The sequence below is a fragment of the Sphaerodactylus townsendi genome, linkage group LG01 (assembly GCF_021028975.2).
Source record: "Sphaerodactylus townsendi isolate TG3544 linkage group LG01, MPM_Stown_v2.3, whole genome shotgun sequence".
Lineage (NCBI taxonomy): Eukaryota > Metazoa > Chordata > Lepidosauria > Squamata > Sphaerodactylidae > Sphaerodactylus > Sphaerodactylus townsendi.
In genome coordinates this window covers 108815618-108836865 of record NC_059425.1, presented here as the reverse complement: position 1 = coordinate 108836865, position 21248 = coordinate 108815618, and the positions used below count along the sequence as shown (strand labels likewise).

The following is a 21248-nucleotide window of genomic DNA, read 5'->3' as shown; positions in this document are numbered from 1 at the left end:
AGCATTTGGAGGGAGGGAAGAGACAAGGAGGTCCTGCTTCATTGATAGAAGTGGCTTTTATTTGTGATATTTTACTGCCAGATCCAATCTGCTGAACTCTATTAATACTAGGTCAGCAGTTATTCGCATTCATAGGGTTTTTTAAAAGGATCTCTCTGGAAGTTCAGAGCCAAGAATTGATAAAAACAGTGTTTCCTTTTAAAAATGGAGAAGGTACCAAAGGTACCAAAGTTGTAATCCTGAAATTAGTAACATTAATTGATATCTGTACACTTCGGGCATATACAGAAATCAGTTTGCAGAGGACTGTTTCTTTGTTGTACTGTTGTACTGTACTCTCACTAGTTTAATGGGGTTTCTTTAGCATAAAGAATTGTACGTTTCTCAGGTAATATGAAAAATTAAAGTATTTAAACAGTGAGGTCTATGATAATTTGTCCAGGAAGTTTAAAATGTTCACCCATTGGTGTCTGGGTGTTGTGATTTTGTATGTCTATTAAATGTTCATTGATTCTTTCTTGCAGAGACAGATAGGTTTATCCAGTGTAGATTGTAGAAGGGCATTGTTGACACATGATGGTATATAAATTGGAGGCTGTGCAAGTTGATTTGCCCAGAATAGCTTAATTGGTTTTGGGCCAATAACTGTATTGCCAAAGTTTATAAGGAAATGAAGTTGGTATCTAGGTCTGTTGCAAGGTTTGATTCCTGGGTTTATGTCTCTGTAGGATGACCCATGATTGTTGATGAGAAGCAGTTATAATTTAAGGGGCTGCATGTAAGCAAGGTAACACCTGCCTGTCAAAGCTTATGCAGGGGAGACTATAGGTCCGTGGTGGCGAACCTTTGGCACTCCAGATGTTATGGACTACAATTCCCATCAGCCCCTGCCAGCATAGCCAATTGGCCATGCTGGCAGAGGCTGATGGGAATTGTAGTCCATAACATCTGGAGTGCCAAAGGTTCGCCACCACTGCTATAGGTCCATGAACATCTGGAGAGCCGCAGGTTGCAGACCCCTGCCATAGAGCAATAGTACGTGATGAGTGTTTAGAATCTGGGTTAAGAATTTATTTCAAAACACATATCTTACTGATGGATGAGATTTGGATTAATAAATAAATATCATGTACCTAGCCAATTTGTTTTCAATAAATACATTAATCATTACATAGATTTATGCTCTGTTTTTTCCTATAGGAGTAACTGTGTAAATGTCTTGGTAACAACAACCCAGCTTATACCAGCCTTAGCAAAAGTCTTGCTGTATAGTTTAGGAGGATGTTTTCCTATTGAAAATATTTACAGTGCAACCAAAATAGGTAAGATAAATAGTATTTTTAAGTTTGTATTGCTTTGTGGTTGGATTCCAAGCCCATTTTCCCCTCATAATAGAAGACTTGAGGTTAGGTTACAAAATTGTATGAACAGTCAAAGGGCCATAATTAAATGGTAGTGGACATAATAAGCATATTTGTATTAACACTGGAGCAGTTTACAGAAATTCTTTGATGTTTTTCACTTATTCAGAAAAATTATTCTATAAAATTGGTATCTGAAGCTTGATTCAAACTTCATTAGAATGTGTTAGCTCCAGAAATCTTTATGATAAAAAATAGCTAGAGTTTCTACTAAAGAACACTTAGAAGACTCCCCCCCACCCCCAACACCTATCTGTGCTGTTCTCCAGTGGCAGGGTAGGGCAGTGTTAACTAGGGGTGTGCACCATTTTTTCGTATTTTTCAGGTTCAGGTTTAATAGTCCAGGAATTAAAAAAAACCCAAAAGGCCGAATCCCCATACTAGTTTCTTTTTAGGAATTTGAAATTTTTTAGGTCTATTGAACCCAAACCCCAAAAATCACAGCTTCCTCTGAGCATATGTGAACTTCAAAAGCAGCTTCGTCTCCTGCCGCCTCCAAGATCCAGCCAAAAGGTAAGTGCGGGGAAGAGAGGGGATTCCCTCCAGTTTTTTTTTTAATGTCCCAAATAATGCTGAAAAAATTAAGCATTATTCAGAATCTGTTTTTTAGTTCCCTTAAACTACTACCATTGTTTTTCGGGATAACCACTTCCCCCCACCCACAAAAAAAATACTGATAAGGTATTGGGGGTGGGTTTATTTCAGCTTTGCCAAATATATGCCCCTGGTGTCAACTTCTGGGCAAGTACCTCCTCTGGTCATAGGAAGGATTATTAGGCTTTTGATGAGCAGGGAGGAAGGACTTTCCTCAACAGTCCTCACTGGCTAGCAGATGGTAGATCGTAGGCTGCACTTTATGAGAGCAAGACAACTCCTTTCCCCTTTTACTGACAGGGGACTCAAGACTCACTTTTCAGGCAAAATCATATTTGTGAGCTTTCCTCCTGCAAGTGTTCAACAACATAATGCTCACACTTAAAAGGTCTTGTTGAGGCTTGCTTCCCCTTCTGTGGTTGGCAGAGTATAGCAATAGAGCATCCATGGCTGAAGGCCTCTTGGAGCAAGCTGCTCTCTGCTGTTCAGCTGGGATACAGTGGTAACAAATTGCTCATGGACAAAAGACCTCATGGCAATGCCCCTCCCCATTCCTGCCCAGAATTTGAGTGACACTTACATTTAAAGCAATGCCACTGATACTGGGCTTACAAAAAGAAATTTCCTTCCCTTTTTTAGCTGGGTGGATTGTGTGAAGAAGCGTGAGCTCACAGAGGTGCTCAGAGGCAGAGAAAAAAAATCTTTTTTCTTACCACATCCCCTCCAACAGGTGGAAGACTTGCTGCTCAACTTATCCAGAAGAATCCGGTGGGGCTTGTGCTGCTTGCTAACGCATAGGACAGTTGAGATGTATAATCATTAACTTGGCCTCATCACAGACTATCAAAACACACACACATCACAGCAAACATATGACTTGTGGACCTTATTCATGAAAGATCATTTCACAGATTACCATCTTGCTTATTCCTCATCACTTTCCAGGGCTGACTTGAACATATAGACCATCTAGGCAGTTGCCCAAGGTCCTAAGACACCCAAAGAATCCCTGCACTGAGCTTTTCCTTCTGCTGGTGAGAGGCTGGCTCCATCTTGGTCGGCATCCTCAGCTTAATTTCAAATTTCAAACATTAACATTCACTGAAGACTTTTTTCTCTTTATTGAATGGGTGGGCATGGAAGGCATAGTTAGGCTGCCAAAAAAACCCCTTGAACCCCTCTTAAGCCCTGATTGTAGCGGGATTGGGTTCTACTGATCTATCTATGAGAGCAGAGAGCTCGAGTGAATTGTCTCACTTGCCTTGTTGGAAGTAATGACATTCTGAAGAAGCTTTTTGAAGAAAAAAATAACTATTTTGCTCTCCCTCCCTTCTCTGTGCGGTGGAAGTATTCCCCAGCTGTTATTTAGTTTGTTCATTTGGGTCAGATGATTCTCTGGAAATTCAGAGCTCCCAATCTAGAGTTGATTTTTCTCCAAAGTAACCTAATTTGACTCTGTAAAGTGTTAGGTCTTTAAGAATTCATGACTTCAGAATCAGTATGTGATTCCAACTTTGCTGTTTTTTACAGCTGTCTTCTGTTGGAAAGACACAAAATGTCTTAGAATAAATTGCCTTGTTCCTCCTCTGGTGGAATCATTTAATGGACAGACATCCTTGTTCAACTTACAAATGATTCTCTATCATTCTTGGGAGCTCTAGGAATTTTAGCTTGCTTGTACCCCCCATTCAACAAGGGGACTGTTGATTCTTAAAATAGCATGTTCCTATATGTAAAAGTCTTTCCACTACTCTTGAATGGTGGGAGTCCCAGGATCCTCATTCAACTTCGGAGGTGTTTTAAGTATCCTTGAGATAGTCACTCTCAGATGTTCCTCACGGGCCAAAAACAGCGCCCCAGGGATGGTAAAAATGCCATCCCTGGGGCACTGTTTGCATGACTGCCACTCCCACAATGAGGCAGTGCCATGCTTTCCCTCCCCCCCCACACACCGGGGCGGAAACAGCATTTCCCTGCCGGCACCATGCAAATGGCACTGGGTTGGAGGTGCCGCTTTTTGGCGCCTCCATTTTTCCCCACACTTACTTTCTTTCCCTGTGGAGCTGTGCAGTGACAGGTAGGCAAGCCCACACTGCCCTTTACTCCTCGAGGGTCGGAGGGCAGTGTAGGCATGCCTCCCTGTCCCTGCGGAGCTCTGCAGGGAGAGAAGGTAAGTGTGGGGAAACGAAATGGAGGCGCCTCTGCGGTCCTGGGCTGCTTGCACCTCAGTGTGTGAATGGTCATATATGCTGGTGGAAAGCCAGGGGAATAGTAGTTCTCTATTATATGCTAGAGAGCTGACCTTCGCCCTGGGTTTTGACTTAGCCTTTGACCTTGTGCAGAGATTTTTTGGCAGAGGGTTCTAGAGTCCATAGTTAAAAGCTACCTTTAAGAGTGACAAGGATCACCGGATACAACAGATGATTAAGAAGATAACCTGTGATCTGATCAGTTGCCTAATCAGTTTTCCACCTGGCCACCATCTTGCTATGTAACTGTAAGACTGTCAATCTTTCTGCCATCAAACATAGTTTATTACAACTGGTTGTCATGGGTTTTCCGGGCTGTTTGGCCGTGGTCTGGTAGATCTTGTTCCTAACCTTTCGCCTGCATCTGTGGCTGGCATCTTCAGAGGTGTATCACAGAGAAAAGTCTGTTACACACTGTCTCCAGTGAGAAGGGAATGTTTAGTGGGGAACATTCCCTTCTCACTGGACACAGTGTGTAACAGACTTCTCTCTGTGATACATCTCTGAAGATGCCAACCACAGATGCAGGCAAAATGTTAGGAACAAGATCTGCCAGACCATGGCCACACAGCTTGGAAAACCCACAATAACCAATTGAATTCGGCCATGAAAGCCTTCAACAATACATAGTTTGTTGCAGTTTGGGAGAGTAATCCATGGATCTACCTTATGGAGCTGATATGATAAAATAGACTGAGAGTCAGTTCTATAAAGTTATAGGCTTGCCTCTTACATAAGGACTAATCACCAACTCCTGCTTCAAATATTTCATGAATTGCTGAAGTCAGGAACCATTACATTGGTTCCAAAGAATGCCAAATGGTCCCATCCATTTAGGCCAGTGGTGGGATTCAGCAGGTTCGCACCACTTCGGCAGAACTGGTTGTTAAAATGGTGCTTGTAAACAACTAGTTGTTAAATTATTTGAATCCCACCACCAGAACCGGTTGTTAAACTATTTGAATCCCACCACTTGGGCCCATGTAAATTAACTATGGCTCATTCCGCACATGCAGAATAATGCACTTTCAAACTGCTTTCAGTGCTCTTTTGCGGAATGGCAAAATCCACTTGCAAACAGTTGTGAAAGTGGTTTGAAAACGCATTATTTTGCGTGTGCGGAAGGGGCCTTAGTTTCAACAGATCTTTCAGGATGTGAGATACCCCTTTGTTTTGCCCATGAATTCTCTGTTCTTCAACTAGCAGATTCCTGTTCATTGAGTTTTCACAAACATCTGTTTCCAGTGGAACAGCCATAGTTTGGTGATATTCAGAAAGGTAGTGTTTGGCACAATTGCTAAGACTCATGGGCTCTTACTAGAATTCTTATTGGGGACAGGAATGTCCACCAGATTTCTATGGAAGTAATGTCTTTGAACTCCATCATCTCCCTATATCCGTCTCCTTCTTGACTGCCCTAGAAACGTTCTATCAGATTGTTATTACAATGGTTTCCAACTTTGGAACCCAGTTTGGAGCCCTCTTACAGAGTACCAGTCCTGGGAACTTTGAAGGGAGCATAATCCAGGATGAATGTCAGGTGCAGTTCATGTCTTCTCTTGGCATTTGCATTCTGATACCTTAGCAGAGGTTCAATCAATCCTGTTTCTTAGCAGAAAGGTTTCCCACTGAGAATTGTAGCTTAAGTGACATGTGGTCTCACTTTGGGATTTTCTGCATTCCAGAAGTTGAGACTGCCCTATCCCTACAATTGATGAAAAGAACATTTGTTCATTCACCATGAAATGTCATTATTGGTATTATAGAGATGGGGCAGTCCCCTCTCCTTGGTTTTGGGACTGAAGTATTTAGCTAAGTCTCTCAGAATGATAACCTTGGAGTGGTTTCTGCAGAGATGACCTGCATAGATATTAACAGGTCTACAAAAATTTTAATCCATTGAAATATCTCTTTCTCTATACCCAATTTCTTTGCCTGTTTTGGGCCTTTTAAGGCTATTAGATTATTTGCTTAATGTGTACAATGTTCCCTAGGAGGGACTTTTCCAGGAGGTAATCTGGGGATTATTGAAGGAAACCCCTCCCTCTCTAGTCCAATCCAATCCAAAAACCTTTATTAGGCATAAACCAGAAGTACCATACATTCCAAATACAAAAACAGGATCATTGTTACATATCATGTAGAACATGGATTAAAAATGTAGCAACTGCTTCAGAAATTTCTACATTAGGGCTGTTCAATAGCTTAGACATTTTTTGTTTGTCTGAGAGAAACATAAATTCTAGAGGTAGTAAAGCTCCCAGATTGGTTCTAATATCATTATACCTCGAACAGTAAAGCAGGATATGAGGGATTGAGTTTATAGCATTGGGACAGTACCGACAGCAACGCTCACTTTGTGGGATGTTAAGGAAACGACCTTGAAGATAGACAGAGGGGAATGAGTTGCACCTTGCTCTTGTCATGACCCATCTGCACTTATAATTAACAAGCTGTTCTAAGTATACAGCAGGGCTAGATTTTGGGGGTGTGATCCCAAAGTATAGTGGGGAACAGGAGCTTTGTGCAGCACTCAGGAGAGATTGGTATTCCTGGTCATAAAGTCTGATCTTTAGATGATGGTAAATTTCCGTGGCGGTAAGCATATGAAGAGACTCCCATGAGAAACTCAAGGAGAAGATTTTTTTTTCAATATGGAGCCACCACTTCGAAAGCTGAAGCTTCCTCATTTCTAGCAAATATAAACTTTTTGGATCTGTGCAGAAGCATAGACGCAACCAAAACTTAAATGTTACAGCCCATGCCCTAGTTTCTAATAAATGTTGCCCTGATTCCAGACAGAGCACATCATAAGGGACACAATGTGGAGTGCCAAATATCTTATATAGGAAGTTTGATTGGATACGCTCCAGGTTCTTGTGCCAAGCTTGGATCCAAACAGGGATACCATACAATAGGTACTGGACCACCTTGGCATTAAACACCTTCAGTGCTGCTGGAATAAACCTTCCACCATGGATGTTAAAAAATTTCAGAACTGCAGTGGACAGATTCTTGCAACCTTTAATAGTATTGTTCCTATGAGTGGTCCAGCTTAACTTATGGTGAAATGTTATCCCAAGGTATTTGAACAATTTGACTTGCTCAATGTCAACCCCTTGGATGGACCATCTCATGGGTCTAAAGATGTTGGAAAAGACCATTATTTTAGATTTCGCAGGATTTATAACCAACCTGTTGTTTCAGCAATACTCTTCACATTTGCTCAGGGAGTTTTTGAGACCTAACTTTGTTCTCAATAGCAAGACTGCGTCATCAGCATAAAGGAGGATGAACAAAGGAACCCTCTCTAGTCACCAAAAGCCTGTCTGTGACAAGAGAAAATACCTTCCCAGAAGTGGTATGCCCCACCCATATACCACCAACGATGGCAATGCACAGTAAATGAACAAATTTTCCTTTTTGAATGCCCTGCCTTTGGAACATACTTTTTTCCCCTTTTTTTAAAATCAGACCTTGTGCTCTCCTTTTAAGAGCTTGAGTACAAACTTCTGACACACTAAAAAAGTTACTTTCCTTTTCATAAAGACTTACACACAATTTCTTCATTACGGGAGATTAATAGGTTACAGAAGGATAGCAATAATAAATTGCTAATATCTAGTGTTACCACAATTAATCTTTACCTGGATTGGGTTTACTATACCAAACCTTAATAATACAGATTTTTTCATCAGTTTCTGAAAGATGTGTAATATGGAATACATTTGCTTAGGCATCCTCATATGGTTTGACATCCTTTTGTAAAACATGCTAAATGCTGTGGAAACTTTGCATTTGGACGCCACAGTCCTTTATAGTACTTTCTTAGCCCTTTTCAGGTCTTTGTGATACTATTTTGATAGCTCAAATAAGTAGTTCATTGTTTTTCAGGCAAAGAAAGCTGTTTTGAGCGTATAGTGTCCAGGTTTGGCACTAACATAACTTATGTTGTGATTGGAGATGGCCGAGATGAGGAACATGCAGCTAATCAGGTAATGTGTCTGAACTCTTTATCTCATTTATCTTCCAGGAAAAGAAAGTTGCTTTGAACGAATAATGCAAAGGTTTGGCAGAAAAGTAGTGTATGTTGTAATTGGGGATGGTGTAGAAGAAGAACAGGCAGCAAAAAAGGTAACCTGTCTCATGAAATTTTGGTGTGACATGTAGATATTGATGCAAGCTTTGCTGTTTGCATTTCTGTTAGTATGGCACATTGGCAAATGATTGGAATTGATAGATGCCGAAAGCCAAAACATAAATACATAAGGTCTACATTAAACCATTTGGATTCTAGCATATTCTTTATGAGGAGTTCTATGATACACAGGTATATCCTGTATTGATGATAGATCTTCAAAGAGCTAACTTCAAACAAATGGAATTTATAGATATGACAGAAGTGATCAAATGAATGACTTTAGTAAAATTTCATAATGTTGAAAACCTAAGGGAAAAGTGTAAAAATCAGCCATAATGAAGCAAAACTTATAAATTGTATTTGACAAGACTAGTTATAAAATAATTTGTTTCATTTCCAAGGTAGATGCAGCTTTATACTCTTTCCACTGCATCAAATAAAGAAGATTTTTGCAGGCAAAGATAATCATATGCACAATGAAGCTACTGTGTCCATAACTGATTATTGAATTTGGGACATTCATGTGCCGTAGCCTGCATTTGATACATGGACAGCAGTAATAGTAACTCTGCCCTGCATATTTGAAGCAATTGTAAGGAACATGTAATAGCTGAGTAATCAGTGTCAAAAAGCATTTGCACAGAATTAGCTTGAAATCTTGAAAAAAATTCCAACACATTCTCCATTTCAGAATAATAGTCAGTACTGTGGAGAAGGCATATACTTTGTTACAAGCATTTCAGGTCCTTATCCAGAATATCCAAAGTATTTCTGCAGTTTGGAAAACCAAAGAGTATCTCTTCTTAATATCAGATAGGAATTGCTGGCTTGACTCTTCAGTAGCTTTTTAAAAATGCAGATTCCAAATGGTTGCTTTTAATAGATATATAGTACAGGTGCTGGGAGTGTCTGGTAGTCTGTTCAGAAAACCAGGTTGCTGGTTTCTGCACTTTACAGTTGGCATGCTTTTCTCTAACTGTATCTGTTGCTTGCATGAGCCGATTTGGAAGAATAATTTAATGCAAGATAGATCTGAACTGACTATGAGTAAGGGTATTAATATACCTGCCACCCTGTTAAAGATGGTGATCTCATAAAAGTAGTTTTTTTTCCTCACTGGTGGCGCAATAATATGTGATGATTTCATGCTCTGAATATTGTAGTTGATGAGAAGCACGGACCTGATAGCGTCTGGTAATCTGCTCCAACATAACAGGCACCAGCAAGTATATCCACACTTCCAAAGATAAAACAGTGGGTTTTAAAAGTGAAGGGGCATTTTCATTTTCTTTTAGACATTTGGAAGAGCAAAAGCAGATCTTCTTAGGTGCTCATCAATAGGCTTGTTATCGTTAAGATATGAAGAAGCCCCAGGTCCTCTAAGCTGAATCTGCTGGAAACGGTGGAAGTTCCCTGCAGCAATTTTATCTATAACTTTATTCCAGATGAGCACAAAAAGATACTATAAATTGTAAATGTCTATTAGTTACTGCCTCATAGAAGTAACAGCAATTTTTGCAGTATTGCATTATTTTGCATTATTCATTTTTATCCCTGTAAAATTTAAGTCCAGATCTATTTTGATTTGAATTTGTTGTGTGTTTCTTAAGAAATAATCAAAATAATTCTATGATGCTTAATTAAAATATCTAAAACCAAACTTAAATGTGGATGATATATCATGTACAATGTTCATTTCTCTTCACTTTCTTTCCCTACCCACTTAACTAAAACAGCACAATATGCCTTTCTGGAGGATATCTAGTCACTCAGATCTCCTGGCTCTACACCAAGCGCTGGAATTAGAGTATTTGTAACTGTGTCACATAACTCACAACTTTTTTTATATTTCAAAGTACACTGAATTTTTTAAAAAAATGTGTGATATGGCTTTACACATATGTATGGTCTTAAGAAGAAAAAGAAATATTTGGAACAAAAATTCCAAAATGAAGAATCCAGATTACTGAATGGAATTGCAACATTGATTCTACACAAGGATGCTTTATATGGTCTCATGTACCCAACATTTTGGATGATTAAAGAACTATGAAAGGGGGTTGCTGGTATATACCAAACGAGCCCTAGTCAGAGTGAACAGCTTTTGCAATGGACTCAAAGCGGGAAAGCAATTGTATGCATTTTCTGAACAACAGGGGTGGTATTCAAAACATTCCTCACTATGGGATATATTCTCAGCACTGAGGTTTGAATCAAACTTTAGTCTACCTAACCCAGAAAATCTGAATTGGAATGCACTCAGACTGTATAATGACAATTGTGTCTAGATCTGTAATATGTGTAAATTATTGATGGAAATAATTTACTGTGACTTAATTAGCAGCTGACTTTGAAAGAGGATGCAATTTGTTTAATTTGGGGTGTGTGTGGGATGCGAGGGTATATAATAATTATTGTCTCTTTTATACGTTTGGCATATGGAATGTGCATAATGATGTGTTGTGCCTTAAAAGACAAGATCATGTTTGTGTGTTACAATGTAACATTGGTTTAAAACAATGTAGATAAAATAAATATTTGTGATAGTTTTTGACATGACCAAATTTCAAATTCAAATAATCAAAAAACAGTGCTGCATCCAAAGCACTTAAATATTTGTCACAGTAAGAAAAAATGTAATTGGAATCTTGTGTTGTTCTTTAGTTTCTTAATAATTCCACTGAACGTAGGAGGTAACTCAAAAGAATATCAGGATGCTGAAATGATATTGGGCACAGTTGGGGGAAAATCACAATGGCTTATTTCTTGAGAATCTTTTCTTTCGTGTCACTTTTAAAAAACACGAGCCATATTTATGGATTGTTTGCACAGCGATGAGATTCATTTTATAAAGGGTGTTTTAAAAAGTTATCGACTACTTACCATTTACTTACTATCAAATTACATTCTAACATATTTAACAAGCAATGAATTAATCAGTAAAAAAAACAAATTCAAAAAGGTAAGGGCAATAGTAGCCCAGTTCTAGACTGTGTCAAATTTAACAAAAGAGAAGCTCCAGATAAGTGATAGTGCTCAGTGTTGGAAAGCTAGAAAAGGAGTAAGTATAAGCCTGCATGGGATTCAACAGAGCTTTCTTTCCTTCCTCTGCTACCTAGCTGTTAACCTTACAACACGACTGTTAGCAAGCACTTCCACCATTAGACCTGTGTGTATGTCCATTCTATTTATCCAGCTGACTGTTTCATGCATATGCAGGGCTATAACTGCAATTGTTCCTGTGTTGAGCATGCATACTACTATAAGCTTCTGCCTGCAGTGAAAGGTTAGTGTGTACTCACCCAACCATCTCATCCTCTCAAGGGCCATGTGTGCAAATTACCCTCTACTCTAAAAATATGTAACTGGTTGCTGTGAAGGAAAGACATGAGGCTAACCTGTTGCAAGTGATGTTGCAGTATGGTGTAGATGCATGGCAGAGGGCCATCAGAAGTGATGCCGGAAGGACAAAATTCTGTTGATTATTATGCTTATTTTCTCAAATGGGTACAGATTCATTAATGGAGAAATGGATCATACCTTTGGATTCATTTTTTCTTATTCTTTTCTTTTTTTGAAATTCCAGTTTATTGGAGAAAAAGAAGTCAAATTGTTTAGAATTGCCAGTGCAGATCTAGAATATTCATGGTGATAATTTGTTTTTGGTTTTCTTCCAGTAGTGTACCAGATCAAGAAAAGGAAGAAGGTTATATATCTTTCCCTATACACCCTATTTGCTCCTTTATGGTTCCAGTGCCTTAATCTATCTCAAAGATGGCATTCTTCAGGTTTTGCAGCTAAATATCCTTTACAATAATATATGATGATACATGTGCAGTCCTAGCATTCAGTTGACAATATATTGTTACTTTAAGAAGGGTAAGAAAGCAGTGAGCTTTATAGCCTCAGACATGAAGAAACACATATGAAGTTTTGTCTTTAAAAAGCAATCAATGAAGTTCATACTGTGAAATGTAATTCATTCCTGTTCTCCAGTTAGAAATACTCTTAGGTAAATAAACAGATGTTACAGTTGCTAAGGTAGTCAAAACAGGGCACCTTATCTCCCTGGGGGACAGCAAAAGATGACAGAGCAGTTGATATTCAGTTAAGGCATATATTTCACACCTGAGCTGCTCAATAATGAGAATTTAAAACCTAAACTGGTTGCCATTTACTTTTTCATTGATTTGCTCAGCTGTGTTCTGGCCCACATGAAAAAATTTACAACCAGCAGGAGAAAGGATCAGTACTTTTCATGAAAGCAGTGAATATTTATTGAATCTCTCCAAACATTTAAAAATGACTTGTCTTTGCCTCATGAGTGGCCCTGTGTTGCTGGGGTTTTTTTTTCCTGTTCACCACTAAGCATGGTACCAAAAAGAAATATTTAAATCATAAATGTTAGATCACTAATATAGCAGAGTTTTATTTTTGGTCTTCTGTGTAGTCCTTTATTAGGGCTATGCACTTTCCGGCCTGCCCCCAGAGGGTTTTTCAAAGTTTTACCACTAGGGGGTACAGCATTTTGTCATCATCAGCTTCCTTTCCCACCAAGATGATCATGTGACCCAATGCTGCTGTGCTCCCTTCCCTCGGTTTCTTCTTTTCCACCATAGGAACAGATTATTTTAGTTGCCTCTTTGATCCTCTCGCAAATGCTGGAAAACAAAGAAGAAAGATCTAAAGTGTACAGATTTTTCAATTACTTTACTGGTACAATCTGGTGTATAACTCCCCCTCCACCCCTGGGAATGTGGTGGCTCGGGGGGGGGGGGTTGAGTCTAATATGGCAAAAAAAAAAAGCTTGTTCAAAAATGTACTGAGTGTGGCACTAAACTCCCGCAGATCAATAAACATCCCTGTGCTTGTTCAGTCTGGGAGAGGACTGTAATATGCAAGACCTGCCAGAAATTTACCCCTAAAGTGTGAAACAACAGAGCTTCAAGGTGTCCCTTTGGGAAAAAGCACTTAAGGCCACTGATCAGGAACCAAAGAAGGCTTAGACATCATTCAGAAACCTGCCTCAGAATTCGGAAGATCCAAGTGGTCTCTCACAAGGATCAGAACTGAAAATGTGCAGGGACAAGTCTTGCTTCTTCCCACCACTTTCTGTCAGAAGGGGAAATCATTTTTGAAGGGGACAGAGTATCCATCTCAGATATTGAATCTCCCTGTTTACATCATCAACCTAGGCAATGACCAACCCATTCTCCTCCATATTTGATGTCTCCAGCCCATATGGATGAATGTGGAGCCTATTACTGTGACCAACTTCACTGACCTGGCCCTTCCTACACCAGGTCCTCTTCTTGTTTGGTTCTGACATTGGTTGAGAGAATGATTTCAAGAAGACCATGGTCACCCTTTCCAGAATTGAAGGGAGAGGAAGTGAAGGAGGTTTCATCTGGATGCAAGTTGGGTCTGATATCGCTTTGGAAATTAGTCCTGATGTGAGGGTCAGTGTGACATCCTCATATCCCCTACAGAAATCTACAAGATGTATGGGGAGCAGTTGGCAAGGATGGCTCGCTCCCTTAAGACAGAAGTGTCTACAACTGAGCTCTTTCCCAAGGACAAAATCCTGGGGCATTTATCATCTGATTCCTGGTTTCCGTTGTCCTGAGCAGTCGCTTTTCACTGAGCTCTCCCACCTTCTAAGATAAGTTTTAATTTTGTTTATCTTTTAAGTCTTTTACTCTTAGTATTATTTTAATTTTGGAATGTTTTCACTGTTCAAGGGCAGAGCCCTTTAATGTTTGTATTTGTGGAGTGGAGCTGAGTGTCCTCCCAGCTGCTTTATTGCCTATTTTAGAATGACTATAGATAATGAGGCTTGAATTGGATGAAACACTGTTTTAAATGCTGCTTTAATTATTTATTTTAAAGGGATTTTAACAGGTTCAAAAATACGATTTTATCAGGGATTTTAAAAGCATTTTAACAGTTTTTAATTCCTTCTATCTTTATTAATTTGCCTTGAATTAGGCATTTTTAACTATTTGATTAATGTGGAGCCAAGCCAAGACACTTAACTTGTGAGCACCATTTCAAACATCGTTTTAACCAGTTTTAAATAGATTTTAAATAGGTTTTTTAAAATCATTTTCAATCTCCTCCGTTCTTTTTTTTTTTGTCTTGGGAGAGGCATTTTAATTGCTTAGCTCCTCTTGAGGAGCCAGTTTTAAAAGCTTTTATGATTTAAAAGCTTTTATGATTAAACCTGATGATTGTTAGCAAACGACCTCGAGATGCAGAGGAGAGCTCTCCTCCAGCAAGCAAACAACTCAAAATTAATGACTTCTTCACTGAGAAAAGTTCTCCTGCTATTCAATCTTGCAAATTTGCTGTGCCGGTCTCCAACCACTTTGCGTCACTTGATTCAGACCAGCCAGCTCCATTGAATGTTAACTCTTTATCTTCGAATACAAATGTTAATACCAACTCTGATTCTGCCTGTGTAATTAAGTCCAACAATCAGGCACACTATCCTGCAAGTATACAGTCAGAAAACACCACTCCTGAACTGTTGACACTTTGCAAACTCATTGCAGAGTCTTAGCAAGAAATTTTTAGCAGTTTTAAAAACATTTGCAAGACAATTGATGAGTTGAAAGAAATTATTGAAGCAAGGAGTCTTCCATTATCCAGCCATCTCTCCTCTGGCAACAGCTTGGTCATGCGTCTGAACACTCCAACTCCATCTGCAACAAATCCTATGGAAGAGTCCACAGCATTGCTAATGAAGCGTTATCCAGATTTCAAAGCTGTCACCTTATGTTTTGCCCAGAATGAATCTGCCTTTTCATCTTTAAACACAGAAGTTTACGGCCTACTTGGAATTTAACTGCTTTAGCTAAACATCACCTCAGCATCTTGCTGAAGTGCAAACTGAAGGTTATTGACATGTCAACAGTGGTGGTGCTAGATAACCCTTCTTCTCTGCTTTCACATCAATCCCAAACACTGCTTCTTACGTTCAACTCTTCCACTGTCCCTAATCTGTTACTGGGGAATTCTCTAAAAACAAGACTAACAACAAAGGGAGTAATTGCTAGAAGAGTATTTCAAAATACTCTTCTACTCCCCCCTCCTTTAAGAATGGCTGCTTTAACAGATCCTCATTACTCCCATACGTCAAGTCTGTTGATGCTTCAACCATTGAATTGCAGCATGTTTTAAGGAAACTGAACAACAGCTTGTCGGGAACACATCTGGACAATGCCATGGATATTGCTGAACCCTCCAATGCCTCCCCAGCAGACTTTGACATAACTGATTCAAATGTTAAAAGCTCCTTTGCTTTCCTTCCTCCTGAAGAACAAGATGGAATTATACTGAGACTACAGCTACTTCCAAAGAGCCTGGCCTTAAACAAACACTAAAGGGTCCTTACTTCAAGAACCGAGTGTCATCTGAGCGTGCTTTTTTTTCTTCACCCCAAGAGTCCGAAAGCCTCTCCCCATCAATTAACCAGGTTGACGGTAGCCCTCTTCCAGCAACAACCCTTCCTCCTTGCTCTCCAGCCCACAGTGGTGAACTTGAACTGGACCCCAATGCCTTTAGAGACATCTATAACCCTTCTCTAACTGTGGTTTAACGTGGGCACAAGAAATTCATACCACTGAAGCTGACATTAATATTTCCCCCACAGCTCAGTCTGCAGAAGACGTCAAGGAGTCTGATTATGCATCCATTGTGGTTAATCCCAATAATTCAACTTTTCCCCCAATAGCTAAATCTGGGACCAATGGTTGTGTCTTTGCTGACACAAGTGGCTCTCTTGAGCAAGCTGTTGAATTAGATTGACTACCTGCCTGTCCACCCCTTTAATCCTCCACTTTAAAATTCATTTCCTGATCACTGATGCCCATTTTTATAATTACCTATTCAGATTTAACATCATATTTCTCCAGGAGACATTGTCCCCTACCCCAATCCATTTATCAGGATTTAATGCATGTTATGTCCCAGCCTTCAAATCATATATAAAAGGGCGGCATAAATCCAGCCTTGTTATCTTGATAGCTGAAAATGTTGGTGCTGTTGTCAAAGAACTTACCCCATATGAGCATTGGGCCCAGGCACTGTTTCTTACTGGTATTTCATTCACCTTCCTAATGGTCAATATCTATCTTCCACCACCTCAAAAGGTGACCAACTGTGGTCTGATCTTCATAATTATCTTTCTGACCTTTGTCAGACTCATCAGCCTGACATGATGATTTTAGCTGGTGATTTTAATGCTGGAATCAGTAAGGATGAGTATAATTTTCAGTCCTCCATGAGCTTAGATCTTGAGCTTTTACCTTGGCATTTTGCTTTACCCAGGCATTCTAATGACACTTCCTTTAATCCTGCGGGTACGAATCTTGTTAAATTTTGTCTTCAGCTAGATTTAGTTATTCTAAATGGCTTGGCCCAGTTTAAATCTTCAGGTGACTTCACGCATATCTTGCCTCGTAGCGATAGTGTTTTAGATTATGTTCTAGTTTCCTAGCCTTGCCTAGATATTATTCAGTCTTTAAAAAATTCACCTCAAGTTTGGAGTGATCATATGCCTCTTGTAGTTCATCAGTCCTTATGCCCATCAAGAACTGTGACTACATCTTGTACTCTTTCTAAATTCCACAAAATCAAGTGGAATGAGCATACTAGACAAGCCACTGATTCTCTTCTTCACAGTCCTCACATCTGCTCTGATGTCATCCTTATCCTTGAATAACTGCATTGCTAAATTTGAGAATCTGACTCAATCATTGGTTGGGGCCCTCACACCCATGTTCCCCCCAAGGCAACTTCAGATCCCAACTTCACTGTGGAATGCAAGATAACCAAAAAGCATATGAGAAAGATCTTTTCTGCCTATAGGTGCCAGAACGCTGCTAACCTACCCGAGGAATATTTTACACTCAAGAGCCATCTGTCACTCCTCCTTCGTGAAAATCGTCACAGACAAATTAGTATAAAGTGGAGCGCTCTCATTCAAGCAGCCCAATTGAATGAATCCAGAGGCTTTTGGTGACTAGTCACCAATGGACTATGTATATCTGTCCCTTCTGTCTCCAACATTGACTCCCATACCTGGCACAAATATTTTTGTGACCTGTTTGGTAATGAGACAGACATCACCAATTGTGGTGGTTTCCCTTTCACCGGGGATGTTCCCTGTTGGCCTCCAGCATAAACTCTCATTGTCCTCATTGTTCCGGTTCCAATCCTATTATATGCTGATGATGCAGTTCTGCTGTCCCGCTCAAGGGCCGGCCTCAAGAATTTACTCCTCAAATGTAACAACTACTGTTCTTCTAATTGGCTTTCAATCAATCCAACAAAATCCAAGGTCCTGGTTGTCTCAAGCACTTGTAGCCCTATGTCCTGGTCTATTCAGGGCTCAGATATTGAGCAAGTCAGATCCGTCAGATATTTAGGGGTTGTCTTCCAGCATAAGCCTGGCTGGGCTAAACAGAGACAAGGCCCTGAAGGGTAGCAAATGTGCTTCTGCTGCTGTTCTGAAGTTTTTGATCTTCAATGGCGGCAGATTCATTCCAGGGGCCCTGAAAGTATTTAACAATATAGTGATCCAACATCTAATGTACGGGGTTCCTATATGGATCCACGCATGGAAATCCAAGCTTGAACGGTTGCAGTCTAGCTTCTTATAAAGGTCTTTGAGTTCCTCACTGTGTCCCTTATGCTGTCCTCTGCCTTGAGGCAAGACAGCATCTTCTGGAAACCAGGGTGTGGGCCACCACTTTCAAATGTTGGGTGTGTCTCTGTTTTCTTTCTGACTCTCCCAGCCTGGTCCAACTTGTGATGCATGAACTCCAGACCTCTGACTGGTGTCTCTTAATCGAGGCTAAGGTTTCCTCCTTGGGCTTTCATGGGATTCCTTGCCTATGCTCACTGCCAATGAGATTTATCATCAGTTAAAAAATAAACTATTTGAGCAAGAATACGAATACCTTTTGAGCAAGGCTCAGAGTTCCTGCTCACCCTTGTACTTTGGGATTATTCCCCAGAAACTCTGTGTTGCCCATTATCTAGAGCAACTTCTTACTCACAGATGGGCATTTTCAAGAGCAAAATGCAATTCTTTCCATCATCACTACTTCAAAGCCGGTTCTCAAACATCCCTCGGCATGATCGACACTGTTCTTTCTGTCCTTCTTACATTGACTCCCTTGAACACATCTTGCTCTTCTGCCCTAAGTACAACAGCTTTAGGCCCAACTTCTCTGCCTTAACCCCGGTTGGATTCTCAGACCTTTCTACCAATGCAAACATTATTTTTTTGCTCAATAATCCTGAAGCTGAAATAACTGAAACTGTAGCCAAATTTCTACTGCGCGTTTTAGATTAGGTTCCCTTCTTTTCTGTTCACATCACTGGTCTATACTGAATTTATACCTAGTTATTGTCCCTATGTTGTATATGCCTAACAAAAATCTCTACATTTTAAATTCCTCTGATTCCGTGGGAGTCGTCTTATTTCCCGTCCTTCCTGGTCTCAAGGAAGCAGTGAAAGAAGTATGGCGAAAGCCAAAAGCAGCCAGAAAGATGGGAGGATTTTACAAGATCAGACAGGACTCAGCTCTGCTCTTATCTACACATCCCCCCCCCCACCACCACCACACAATGAAGAGGTCTGTAGGTCTATCCATCGCTTCTTAATGGGAGGTAGACAAGCCCTCTGAGTGGCTCCAATTCTTAGATACTGTCTTTGTAGCTACAAAGATTTCTCATTTAAAACATAAAAAGAGGGAAAAACAACATGTGCACAAGATTGCCCAGAAAAACAACTTTTTTGCAGTAAAATGGCCTTTGAATAAGCTGCAATCATTCTGCAAATGGTGGCAGCTGCACAGAGGCTCCTGAAGCTTACACAAAATGGTGGCCACTAGAAAAAGGAAAGTAAGAACTTTGGGGGGGGGGAGGCAAGTTCCGACAATAGTCGTTTGATGCACTATAAATGCTTTTTTAACAAACCACCATGTTTAATGGTGCACAGAATGATGGTTTTGATGAAGACTGCACTTAAAAATGATCCTTTAATGCACAGGTGTCAAACTCGCATGCTGGCAGGGGATGCTGGCAGGGGATGATGAGAACTGTTGTCCATAACATCTGGAGGGCCGCGAGTTTGACACCTGTGCTTTAATGCTCATAAACAATCAGGACTATTTTGAACAATGAAAACACACTAATGCCATTTCTGTCAAACGATGACCAGCTGTACTTAGTTCTGTCAGTGGAAAAGAATAATTTCTATTCCCAAAAATAGTGGAAAGAGACCTATTCTTGGCCTTTGGTGGTTACATCTTTTTTTAACATGTTAAAAAATTCTATATGGTTTCTCTGATTACAGTTTTACAGTTATTAAAGCAGTTTTCTTGATTTGCAGTTTTTTTAATCTCAGATGCTTACTTTCATATTGTCATTCATAACTGAGATTGAAAGTACCTCTGTTTTAGATATTGTAGGAAAGTCCACCAGTATAAGGTGTTACTTTTTAGGCTTGCTATAGCATCCAGGGTCATTACAAGTCTTAGTTAAGCCCCCCCCCCCCTCAATTCAGTTCTTTGGGGCTGTCATCAATTCAGCAGCCAAGTTTTCTTGCCACCTGCTAAAATCACCACCGTTAAAGTTATGACTCAGGCATTTGCCCATAAGAGATTTCAGATCACTCACTCAATTCAGCCTCTGTTAGGACTTATAGCATCTACTGTGGCCATTCTTCCCAGGGCTAGACTGTTTATGTGCCCCTCCTGAACCAGTTCAACCCATCACCACATCCCCAGCACAGGGAATTACCCATTCTTAGAACAGTAATAAGGACTTTTCAATAGTGTTCTTCACCAGATACCCTAAGCAGAGGCACCAGTTTTGGATTGCCTGAATATGAGATTACTTTGACTACAGGTGCCTCTTTTGTTGCAGGGGTGGGCATTGCAATGTGTTTGGTTCACGTTGGAAACCAATCTGCACATCAACATATTGTCATTACATGCAGTAAACCACTTTGCAGATATCTTTCAGGGATATTTGGTGCTTATCCAGATGGACAACATGGACAACATATCCTACCTCAACAAGCAGGGTTAAAGAGGTTTGCAACAAAAGTATCAAGAGGCCTGGACTATTATACTACTTGTAATGTACACATATTTATGCCTGGTATTCAAGTGCTAGGATCCCAGTTATAGACCTTTTTGCAATAGTGACCAATGCGAAAAGCATACTGTTTTGCTTAAGAGCAAGGAAAAGGTCAGGATCCTTGAGAGATATGTTCCAGATTTCTTGGAAAGAAAAGTTCTGTTATGTCTCCCCCACCCCACCCCACCCTCTTATACCAGATGTGTTGGAGAATGTGAAGAGAGAGCAAATATACTGCACCCTGGTAGCTTAATTTTAGCTCAGACAGATGTGGAGCTAGCTCAGGGCTAGTACCTTGAGTTTCGGGTTGTATCCAATCTTGAAGGACAGGTTTCATCCAGACATTTGGTATCTCCACCTCTTGGTATGGAGGATATTGGTATGGAAAAGTTTTCAGCAGAGTTTAGGGATGTTTCAACTCAGTCTGAAAAACCCTCCACGAGGAGGTTGTATGAGCTGAAATTGAGGCATTTCGGTCGTGCTGAAAGAAGGGGTTCCCTTCCCCAGAGGCACTGTTAACCTATACATTTGATTATCTGTTATAGCTAAGGGTGACTGGGTTGTGGTTCACCTATATCAAGATACATTTGGCAACTATTTCAGCTTTTCTCTAGGACTGTGAAGGGGCTACAGTGTTCTCCCACAAGACTTTACAACATTTTCTCAAGGGGTTATTCGGCTCAGAAG

General features: G+C 40.1%; 1 protein-coding gene across 9 annotated transcripts in view; it reads left to right on the top strand.

Annotated features, from left to right (window-relative positions):
* Positions 1-10961, top strand: part of EYA4 (EYA transcriptional coactivator and phosphatase 4) — a 161971-nt gene extending 151010 nt beyond the window's left edge. For 7 of the 9 annotated variants that reach the window (XM_048490404.1, XM_048490387.1, XM_048490342.1 and 4 more), the window contains 3 exons: positions 1201-1322; positions 8298-8398; positions 10142-10961. In XM_048490404.1, the coding sequence (XP_048346361.1) occupies positions 1201-1322; positions 8298-8398; positions 10142-10222 (304 nt within the window). In that variant the 3' untranslated portion in view covers positions 10223-10961. Of the gene's footprint in view, positions 1-1200; positions 1323-8158; positions 8260-8297; positions 8399-10141 lie in introns of all 9 variants that reach the window. The other 2 variants (XM_048490378.1, XM_048490351.1) reach the window with 1 other exon arrangement.
* The last annotated feature ends 10287 nt before the right edge of the window (positions 10962-21248 follow it).